Below are 12,295 nucleotides of genomic sequence, written 5' to 3' on the forward strand. Positions count from 1 at the left end.
TCCTTCCAATATACTTGACAGTACCTTCCCACACACCCTACATTCTTGCTGAAATGTCAGCATATTTGCACCAAGATGAATGTATAGGATGTTCACTAGAGTACTGTATAGTACTCATGAAAATTTGAAATTAAACCAAATTACAGTAAAGATGAGGATGATTGAATCAGTTCTGGTTCCTCCCACCAATAGAATAGTCTGTATCAGTTAAACAGCTGAGTTACAGGCATATATGTATAAATATATATCTATTCTATTCTTATATATGTATTTTTATTCATATAGATGATAGACTAGAAATATTCAGAAGCATACGTTAAACAAAAATAGACAATGGTAGAACAAACACAGATCCTATTAATATTTGTGGCTTTTAAAAGTTATATAGCCATGGGCATACATCTATGAGAACAGAAAAAAATGCATCTGAAAAAGGACCAGAGAGCACATCAAACTGTCCATTCAGAAGCGGAAGAGTAGGATCAAGGATCATGTTTTATTTCACATATTTTAAAGTACACTTTTATAGTAAAATATTTTCATATACTATAATTTCTAAAGAAATTAATTTTGAAAGTTTCTCAAATTAATTTTGAAAGTTTCTTTCAAAGTTAATTGAAACTATATAAACCATATATCTTAATGTTACATATAATTAAATAAATGATTATAACAACAATCAGTATTACTAAAAATAAGGTTACATTGTCCAAAGCAAAGCTGTTAGACAATGATACAATAAGACATGATTTTTCTATTTCCTCATTTATAATAAATCCTAATGCATGTATCTTCAAGCACCAAGAATCAACAAAGCAGTTACATCCTTAAAAAGACAATCCCAAACTCAGAACTCTGAGAAAAGAGGTATTTTGTTGAACCTAAGATGCTTACAGTAATCGAAGAGACTTTAATCCATCGAAGGTGCGAGGAGGAATACATCTCAGACGGTTGTAACTTAGAATTCTGAAAGCATACAGATGTCAATTTGTTTTATTCGGAAATCCAAGAATGGTCAAATACTTTAAAAATAAAGCAGTTAAGAAAAGGCTTATTAAAGCAGCTTATTAACTGACATTGTTAACACACAATATATTGTTATTTTTTGTGTGTTATCACCCTAACACAACATACTTATTTCCTAAATACAACCTAGAATGCTTCCCTCTGCCTACTCCTGCCCAACTTTGGTGCCTCAACCATCCCTTCCCTAAGGTGGATTTTCCCTATCTTAGGGATCTCCCCTAAGCCCCCCACAAACATAAATTACTCTTTGTTTTGTTTTTTTTATAGAACTCAATACTTTTTCTAACATCTACATTTGTTCATGTATTGTGGTTTTGTCTATTTCTCCCAATAGAAACATTCCTTGAGGGTACAGACTGTCTTGTTCAATAGCAGTGTCCAGCATCTAGAGATTGCCCTTTGTCCAATGAATTAATGAATACTCAGTACCACACTTTCACACTCACAAGGTGAGGAGCTGCGTCATGTTGCTGAAGCTCTGATTAGAAAGCGTGCTTATTCTGTTGTTACTTAAATCTCTAAAAGAGAAAAAGAAATGGAGTACACTGTTAACCACAGGAATGGAAATATTAGTGATTCTTAGAAGGAGAAGGGTCTTCTTATTCATAGTCACAGCAGTATTGTTAGCATTCAGCTGTTATCTGAAAACAACGAAACAGTGAATAACCCACTGTAGTAGACTGCAATGTTATTCATGATTACACCTCACCATTTTGAAATTAGGAGTGATTTTATGTATATACATATATGCATTGCTTTAGCCAATGTAGTGTGCATGCAAGGGGTTGGTTCACTTCAGAGCAGCAGCTTCAGAGTACAGTTTATTGTCCCTTATCCCTCTGCCCCCATCTCCACAAGGCTTTTGATATTTTACAGAGAACTTCCTTGGAGGTGACTTGCGATAGACACATTTTGCAGGTGGGAAATGAACCCTTATCCTCAAAAGTCCTATCAGATACACATACTTTACCCTCATTGATACATATGTTCACTGACACACAGCCTCAAATTTGATCACTGAAAGAACCCCTGATTAATGACATTCAAAATGCCATCAATAAAAACGTCGGTGCTCCTGCTCCTGGCTGAGTCATGGTCACATAGTAGGTCCTCAGTAAATATTTGTTTAATGAATGTTAAGTAAATGGGAGAGATGTTGAATTTTTATCAATGTTAAATGGCTATTTATATGGATAGTTTGTACGATGGGTCGTAATTTACATTCCATGAACTTGATCTTATTCTCATTATATATATAGTGCATATATATACACATACACTATATATGTAAAAAATACATTAAAATATATGTATACGATATATAATACTAATATATATTCACCATATATAACTACATGTATTCACTAATTTTTTTCTGAAGCAAAATGTAAAATATATGAATAAATGGAAGACTCAGAAAAGCTGAGGATAATCTATTCCTTTATTAAAATATCAAAATGTCAGTAAAATGGACCCATGAAATTGTGAAAATGTTAAGAATCTGAGAGGAGCTTTATACTCATATCTTTAGCTGCTGAAGAACTCTTCCTAAATTTTAAAAATAAAAGTATCTGTATTAGCAGAAGTAACTTGCCTAGAGTTGTATAATGAGTCACTAGTAAAACCATTTTTGGATCCACAAATCCTCATTTGTCATTTCGAACTGGCTTGAAAGTAATCACATGCTGTCCCACAAATGAGCCAATTCTGCTAAAGTGACCCTTTGGAAATTGCAGCAATTTAATGGTTTATTTAACAGAACAAAATGTATGTAATCAGCTCTTGCTGCTATCAAATAAATAACTAGAAGCAGAACAAGACATCTTAGAGGATATCTTTTCCCGTTATTTAATCATTTGTCATTTAAATAGTCCTATTTACTTTCTCTAGAGTGTTTGATTTACCCATACTTTCAAGGAATGTGATCAGCAGCAATTTTAACTAGCTTCAATGTACCTAGTTTACATTGGGGCATGTAACATCTTTTGCTACTTAGGTTTTTAGAATTCACTTAGAAATAAACCTCCTCATTCTAGGAATACTAGTAATCTGCTTCTTAAGCTAGTAATATTTACTCTAAAATCATATAGACTTAAACAAGTGATATGGTACTTTCGAAATTAATATCTACTATCTTTTTCCTGATTTTTTGTGTTCTGAAAAGTTTTCTCAATTACCAATAAGGCTACTCTAAAAGTATGGTATTATATGTAAAAGATTATATGAATTTTTAAGCATTGCGCATATAACCAGATCAAATGTTTGTATATTTAAATATCTTTTTGTATTCACAACTTAAGGGCAGTCAAAAGTTGTTTACGTTAATGAAAAAGAGATGCTATTTTAAGCTAAAAAATCAAAATTTTGAAATTTATACTCAAAATGTTAGTATCTTTGTCAAGTTTACCTAAATACTACATGAATATGTATGGATTTTATAAAATAAATTTTTATACTAGAAACCCATAACTTATTTAATAATGCTTTGTATAAGAAACAAATGTAATAAACTAAATTTACATTTTTGGGAAAGTCATTACCACTTACCATCTTTTGCTTAAAGTCAAGAATAAAGGCATCGTTTTCTATCTTTCCTTCATTAGTTTGTCATAAAATAACCCATATTCACTATCAATAAAAGTATGCAGGTTTACACATTTTCATAATTCTCTGACTACTTAGACTTCATTGTATTTGTGTTTTTTTGAATACAGGAGGACATCTTGCTATGACACTCCATCGCCTGATTGATAGTCAATGAAGATGTAGCCAGTGGTCCAGAACCGCAATGAGCAAGGAGGGAAGCAACTAACTGTGAATGATTTATATTATCTGAAAGGTTCATTAAATCTTCCGTCCCTTGCCATCCCCATTTTCTGGAAATAGAGTAAGTCAAAGAAAAGTGCAATATGTTACTCACATAAGTGTTAAATGTTTGTAGTTGGAGAGTTCCTTGGGAACCAGTGTAAATTGGTTTCCATCCAGATACCTAAAAACAAGGGAACAATATTATCTTCTTGCAAAGTTAATAGTGGCCTTGCATAAAATAAGTAAACAGTACTTCACTCTTAACTGAGGCAAGGAACCCCTTGGCAATTTTTGTTTTAAGATGTTGTGTTCCAAGCATAGATTATTATTTAAGAGAAGTAAAGGAAAAAAAAAAAAAAAAGCAGAGTTGTCCATGAGTCCGGTTCTTTGTGGTTTATCTAACAAGGCAAGCCTTTGTGGTTTATCTAACAAGGCAAGCCAAGCATTTAGCCATCTGTGTGCAAGCAAGGAGGTTCATTCAATTAACCAAATTTTTAGTCAGCCTTCAGTTTGCTTGTGTTTAGTGGACACAATACCACGAAATTCATTAACTACTAACAAAACCTTGCTGCTGTGGCCAAGACCACTCATCGCTGCCTTAATATGTGTCAATACACTTAGTGAATAACAATGGACACATTAAAGGCATATTTGGGGATTTGAACATACTAGGTTTAAGTTTAAAAATAGTTTTAACCAACACATATCTGCTATGATGATAACATTAGGAGATTTTATGGAATATAAATTGATCAAATGTATAAATATATATATGTAACAGCAACAATCAAATAACCATATATAAGTAAACTTTCCCTTCTTTTTAGAATCAGAAGAATAATCAGAAAATAGGCTTTGGGCTAACTGGCAGGACACAAAGATAATTGAATGCTTGAAGTTATATCTATGATGTCACAATAAGGAAAATAAATTTCATCTCCTTCCAAGGCTGTTTTTCCTAGAACATAGATGGTGAAGGGTACAAATGTCTTTTAGAAACTGGGGCCATCTGACTATAGATGTGCACACAAACACTTCTGGGACATTGAACATGTGGCCCTTCCTACCCCAATGTTGTGGTGCATTTCAAGATTCCAGGTTGACATTGGTATTTTTTCTGGATATAGAAGTAGCTGAAAAGTGGCCTAAGATAATAATTTATTCCTAATATTTCAAAATAAAAACAATGATATAAAAGGCACCAGTTATCAGAAAATATATTTAATGTTTGATAAATAATTGGGTCTATGTTATGACTCATCATGTCTACCTAAATTTTCTGACTTGATATTTCTTCTTAGACCCCTCTCCATGTTTTTCTTTCCTCTACCTAAGTTTTTCTTGATACCACTAGAGGGAAGCATCACCCTATATAGTTCAGCACTCTCTCTTTATTCTGGAAAACAGAGGAAGGTCAAAAAGATTCACAATGTGCACTATGAATGCTTATATGTAAAATAATCTAAGGGGGGAAGTTATATGGAACTGATTAAAAATAATGGATACCATTTGCTCAAACTAGTCCACCAATAATACTAATTTTTGCCAAAGTCTTTAATTATTTAATGTAATACACATATGAAATTCTTCTAATACATGCATATATGTTACTGCTGAGAAGGATTCTGCTGACTCGGTAAGGTTACAAGAATAAGCTCTCTAGGGGGTAATTCTCAGCAAACTATCGCAAGAACAGAAAACCAAACATCGCATGTTCTCACTCATAGGTAGGAACTGAACAATGAGATCACTTGGACTCGGGAAGGTGAACATCACACACTGGGGCCTATCATGGGGAGGGGGGAGGGGGGGATTGCACTGGGAGTTATACCTGATGTAAATGACGAGTTGATGGGTGCTGACGAGTTGATGGGTGCAGCACACCAACATGGCACAAGTATACATATGTAACAAACCTGCACATTATACACATGTACCCTAGAACTTAAAGTATAATAATAATAATAAAAAACTTGAATTCACAACAGATGAATTAATATTTTTCTCATCTCTATAACAAACTTTCTTTAGAAAAAAAGACTACCTTCTAATAATTTGTAGTAAAATAGATTGAAAATTCAACTTTTTGAATAGTTGAAGTAGCACGTAGATAGCACAGGGCATAAACCAAGCAGGATGTTGAATGGAGCTTAGTAAGAAATGTTTAAAGATTTTTAATGGGAATAGAGTAGAGGGACCAATACATAGTACAGTTAAAACAGTAGAAGAAAGGATTTAGCATCAAAGGTGGTCTGAGTGTAAGTTCTTCATTGGTGTACTCCTAAAATTAATGCTTTGGACACATAATATTCTTTTTTAAATTTTTTTTATTTTTAATTATCCCTGCTTTATTTATTTATTTTTATTTTTATTTATTTTATTATATTTTAAGTTGTAGAGTAATGTGCACAATGTGCAGGTTTGCTGCATATGTATCCATGTGCATGTTGGTGTGCTGCACCCACTAACTTGTCATTTACATTAGGTATTTCTCCTAATGCTATCCCTCCCCCATTCCTCTACCCCATGACAGAGACCCCGGTGTGTTCCCCGCCCTGTGGACACAGAAGATTCTATAGGCATCTAGCCTTCCCACAGATCAGGGTTTCGGAAGATCCCTATGTGATCTTCTGAAATAAAAAACCATTAAGAATTAAATATTCAATTACACACATATACATTAAAAACAGTCCTTCCAGTTGATTAACCAATGTGATTGGTAGTGAGAGAGGACCTGAACACTTAACAGCCGTTCAAATCTGAGAGGCATGTTCTGTGCACATGCGCTAAGATTGTGCCTTTTTCCTCTAAGAGTTCCATTCAGGATCAAACTTAGGATTTAAGGAATTGCACGTGATTTGAAAATAAGATCCTTAAAAATTGAAATGACATGTTCTTGAACCTCATTACCTATGTTGCACACTGTCAAAAGTTTGTCAAACCTGCTCATTTGGAATACGTGTGTGCACCTGCACAAACAACTGATACACATCCGCATAAATTACATGTGGGTTTAAATCATTATTGATCCATGGTTCCATATACATAAAAAATAAACAGAGGCAAAGTGATTCAATTGTATTCAGATCAAGCAAATCCAGAATATGACATTGGTTTAGAGACAAAGGAATGGAATGAATGGGGCATGGAAGCATCATTATTCTGGCAGCATATTCTCTAATGAATTCCATTCTGCAAGTGTAGCATGAAGCAGCCAAGGGAGTGTGGGCAGTGCAGAAGGTTGAGATGTGTATATATTGGCCATGTAATTTGTGGTTAAATATCAGTAATGAAAATGTCAAGAATAATTGGTCCCATACCCTTTAGGATCTAAAGGACTTTGATTCAAGCCACCAAAAGCAGCATCTCTTCTTAAGGGAAGAGATTATGCTAGTTTCTTCCATATACCAGATAATTATTTATTCCACGTGGTAAAACTTCCTCCTAGGGGTCACAGAGGTACAAAAAGAAGTTTCCCGTACAGAATATCCTAGACTGTAAATAAATTAAATACAAAGCATTTCCCAAAGTGCATTCCATGGGCCATTAGTCTTATAAGATGCTCCATGAGAAAAGGGGTATAGGAACAAATAAATGTGAAAAATACCTTATATTTTACCATTGTTTCTTGAAGAGTCATAGTAGACCTTAGCATAGTAAAGGCACTGAGAAATCTTATAGCATAAACACACACACACACACACACACAAAATTCCCAAGGGCCTCTAAAGTAGCTTTTGCATTGTTTACTGTTTTACAGGATAATAATTAACTGGCCTTAGAATACGATTTGCAAAGAAGATTGTAAAGATTTTTGTTTGGTCTCCATTCCTCTGGGTGTGTGAAACATTTATCATCAAGGAAAAAGAAAAGAAAAGAAAAGAAAGACAGGCTCTACTTACAACTCTGTGACATCTCTTGGAATACCTTTCGGCAAGACCTTCAAACCCTTGTTGCTACATCGGACAACTGTATCCAAGCAGGTACATTCAGTAGGACAGCGAGAAAGTGGGGAGCAACTATTGTCATCATTTCCTAAATTGCAGAGGAAATACAGGAAAACCCAGATTTGTGGTCTTGAAGGTGCTAGAAGGGATTTTATGCCTTTAAATTAACAAACACAAGAGTCTTAAGCTGTATAATCATTTATATATGGGACATTCAGTATTTAAAAATTGATACCATAAGCTCTATATAGCACTGTTTTCAGACCACCTGGGGAAGAATTCTGGAAAAGGGTTTACAATTTGTAAACTGTAATTACAATTACCAATACAATTGAAATAGTTATTTGTACAAATTATATTTTTAATTAGAATACGTAAATGTAAAGTGAATTATAGAGAAACTGCAAGGAAACAGATATGAAGAGACATAAAAGAGAATATATTAACTTAAAAGTTTAGGTCCCTCATTTATAAAGCTCAAATTAGCTCTCTGTTCATTGGCAACAATAATAGAACCTGCTCTATGTACCTGATAGGGCTATATGAGAATCAAACATGATGATATAGAAAGAGCATTGAAAAGTGACAACTAGTATTTTTGTCAGGTTTATTAAACTTCTGTTTTATAAGATAATTTCTTTTCTCCTTTGAAAATGTAGGTACTAAAAAACATGCCTAGGGTAATAAAGAAAAGTTAAAATGAAGCTATATAAATAAGACCAACCACAAATTGGAAACTAGAAAATCTAAAACATTCACAAATGCACATCAAGTAGACTCAAATATGGAAGGCAAGTCTGAGAAAGTAAGTGTCCCGGTACTAAAACAAAACCCAAACAACAAAGCAAAAAATACACGAGCATTATTTGCCAAGCTGAACTATGCTGCAGATTTGTGCAAAGCTGTATCCGAACAGGCATGCGAATGCCTGACAACCAAAGAGTTGACAAGGATTTCTTACCGTCATCACAAGTGAAGTCCTGAATGGCCACATCCTGGATGGGTATTTCTTTTAGGAAGTACGGTTTTTGACATCGAGGATTTCCCGTGACAATTCTCTTCTTCCTGAGCCACTCTCCCAACCAAGCCAGGTAGCAGTTACAGTTAAAAGGATTGGCCAAGAGGTTTCTAAGAGCCACAGGCAAACAATGCATGGTTTAGTTTGGGGTTTCATCTTCTTAATTCTCAAAACCCCAGCTACCCTCCTCCACCTTTTTTTCACCAGTAACGATTCCTTCTTCTTTGTATTCCCAGACCCCCATTCATACTCAGAATCACATGCAGTATATGAGATGCATTTTTTTTTGCTAAAATATTTATGCTTGGAACTTAAACAGTAACAACACTTTTTCATAAGGTAATTCTTCACATGATTTCATGCAAAAAATAAGGTAAGGCAGAATTTGGGGCTTACACAGCGGATCCTGATAGATATTTCATTTAGAAATAATTTAAACTTGTCAGAAATCTGACTTGCTGTCAAACTTCGCACTGATAATGCAGTAATTTAATATAAAGATGAAGGCTGATTACCTTATATTATTGAGTTTAACCTGACAACAGCTAATTCATTAATTTGTCATCTCAAGATTTCCATCTCTTATTTGCTCTAGAGAATAGGTTTCCCATCTAAACTGACAGCTGAGTTGATTAAATGCCAGTTATAAAAATGAATTTGCTTCTACAAATCTCAATACTTTTGGCATCTCACCACTTCAGCATAAACCTATTGACAATCTCATTATTTATAAACATGCCATCTTTAATATGCGCAAATTAGTCACTTGATGTAAAATGTCACATTTTATGCAAAAAGAGGATGAAGTACTTTACTGACGGATGGATGCTTCTCTCAAATTATTTCTTCACTGACTTGAGCTATGAACTTTTTTTCTCTATCTTAATTCCCCTCCTTATAAGTTAGATTAGTATATTTGCATGCCACCATTACTGGGAAATCTTATCAGTTAGATAATTAATAATTTCAAATGCTGCTTTTTAGATACTGACATATGAGAGACCTGAAATACATTGTTTGGAGGTGTGTGGCTTTTTTTACTTTTACATTTTATTTATTTATTTATTTTAAATTTCTTGAATTCTGTCTATAGGCCTACAAATACTCTTTATTTTTAAGCTGTCTACATAAAATAATCTCTTGGATCAGCTCAACCTATTTCTTCAATATTTTGCTAATATCATAGTAGATGCCCTCTAGTAAACAGCTTTTATTTTTGATCTGGTCATCCTAATATATCTCCTGTTATTTCGAATGATTCTGTTTTTTTTCTTCCCTTGAGATGGAGTCTCGCTCTGTCACACAGGCTGGAGCGCAGTGACGTGATCCTGGATCAATGCCACCTCTGCCTCCCCGGTTCAAGCAATTCTCCTGCCTCAACCTCCCGAGTAGCTGGGACTACAGGCACGTGTCACCACGCCCAGCTAATTTTTTTGTATTTTTAGTAAAGACAGGGATTCGCTATGTTGGCCAGGCTGGTCTCGAACTCCTGACCTCAAGTAATCTGCCCGCCTCAGCCTCCCAAAGTGCTGGAATTACAGACATGAGCCACCGTGCCTGGCTGATCCTTTCGAGCAAGTTTGTTGGCAATAACCCTATCCATTCTCCTTTTATGATACTTATACTGAAAATACTCCAGTGTGAGAACACTGGCAAAAATTTGTAACATTTCTTTTATATGCAGCACTATCAAGTTATAATAATTCTAAAATTTAGAATTAAGCTACATCATTGATAACATCACTAGGAAAAATAATTCACTGAACAATACTATAATTTTTTGTTAAAATTTAATGTAAGATAGTAGGTAATATTTTTTAAAAAATTTAAATAAATTTGACATGAACAAGTTTGCACTTTTTTAAGTCCTAAACCCTTGATCACATTTTAATGAAATGCTTAATAATACATTAAATACATTAACAAATATAATAAATGGCTCAAGTAATACATAAAGGCTATTTTTCATACTTACAGAGTAGATAAAGAATGGAGAGTATCAAATGCCCCTGGTGCAACTGTAGTAATTTGATTATCATACAAAGAAAGCAAACGCACAGAACTGAGTCCTATGAAACTGTCATTCCCCACACAGGTTATTCGATTGCTTCTCAACATCCTGAGGGGAAAAAAGGGACATTGTTATGGAGACAAAGCGTCAGGCAATCAATTTTGCCTATCTGAGGATCAAAATGATCCTTGCAAATATGTAGCATTCATTACTACTTTTAAAAAATGTTCTCTTGCTATTAGATATTGCTATGAATATATACTGGGAATATCTTGCAAGAATAAAGTGCTTTGAGTTGTCAATGATTAATCTCAGTTACAAAAGGCACGGTGAGTCTAGGCATGGATTTACAATCCCACGATGAGGGCAGAATGTTTTCCTTTGATGCTACAATTATGTTTGCATGACTGCATAATGTCCTAATTCACCTACAGCTCCCTGAGTCCTTGGAGCCCTGTGATTTGTGTATTCAGGGTAGTATTACATTTGAGGTTGAACAGAGGGAGGTGGAGAAGAATCAATAGCCATTGCAGATGAAGAACTGAGGGCATCTCAGGGACTTACATACTGAGTCAATGCCAAACATGGGCTGGGGGAGCCAAAATGGATAGAATATCTACAAAGACTACACGAATAATTTTATTTATGAAAATTAGCTCATTGTTTTAAGTGGAGAACTTAAAAAGAGGCAACAGTAACAGATCCCATATCCACAATAAAGTTTAAAAAGGTTTACCATGAAAAAATACTTTTTTTTAAAGTCACTGTATTAATAGGGTTAACACTATTGTCATTTCCTAGTTACTGCTAAAGTTTTGGCTTGATTATCAATTATTTGCTAATTATTTATTTGTCTGGCTTAAAAACTGAACAAAAAGCTCAAAGTCCCATGTGAAAATAGTTATGAGTATATGAATAGTTGCCATAAATCATATTCAGAATTCCTGAAAAATTAAATTATTCCTTAACTTTTCTAAACATAAGTTGGCTACTAAAAAAATTGAAGAATGTAAATGGGAGAGGTAAAAATAAAGAAACAAAGTGTCACTTTAAAATTCTAGATTGTCCCATAATGAATAAGAAATGTAAACGTTTGCATTCTGCCAAGTCACAGATAAGAAGAAAAGATGATGCTCTCCTTATGAAGGCATCGTTTTATTTTAGAAAACAAATGCACAACAGAAAAGCATTCCTATCAGCGCTTTCCTTTGCCATAAATGATGAAGAGCACTGGGTCTTAATCTTGCTGGAGTCACATGTCCCTGGGGGAAGTTGAAGAAAATTTTGAGGGCCAGGTGCGGTGGCTCCTGCCTGTAATCCCAGCACTTTGGGAGGCTGAGGTGGGCGGATCACAAGGTCAGGAGATTGAGGCCATCCTGGCTAACACAGTGAAACCTCCTCTCTACTAAAAATCCAAAAAATTAGCCTGGTGTGGTGGCGGGTGCCTGTAGTCCCAGCTACTCGGGAGGCTGAGGCAGGAGAATG

The 12,295-nt window shown here is 34.5% G+C and overlaps 1 protein-coding gene across 2 annotated transcripts in view; it reads right to left on the reverse strand.

The window, feature by feature from the left end:
* SLIT2 (slit guidance ligand 2) overlaps positions 1–12,295 on the reverse strand; it is a 370,099-nt gene that overhangs the window by 70,283 nt on the left and 287,521 nt on the right. For both annotated transcript variants that reach the window (XM_050791112.1, XM_050791111.1), the window contains 6 exons: positions 10,775–10,918; positions 8,743–8,909; positions 7,737–7,869; positions 3,947–4,015; positions 1,473–1,544; positions 895–966 (listed from right to left, as the gene is read on the reverse strand). In XM_050791112.1, the coding sequence (XP_050647069.1) occupies positions 895–966; positions 1,473–1,544; positions 3,947–4,015; positions 7,737–7,869; positions 8,743–8,909; positions 10,775–10,918 (657 nt within the window). The remainder of the gene's footprint in view (positions 1–894; positions 967–1,472; positions 1,545–3,946; positions 4,016–7,736; positions 7,870–8,742; positions 8,910–10,774; positions 10,919–12,295) is intronic.

This window comes from Macaca thibetana, chromosome 5 (assembly GCF_024542745.1).
Source record: "Macaca thibetana thibetana isolate TM-01 chromosome 5, ASM2454274v1, whole genome shotgun sequence".
Taxonomy (NCBI): domain Eukaryota; kingdom Metazoa; phylum Chordata; class Mammalia; order Primates; family Cercopithecidae; genus Macaca; species Macaca thibetana.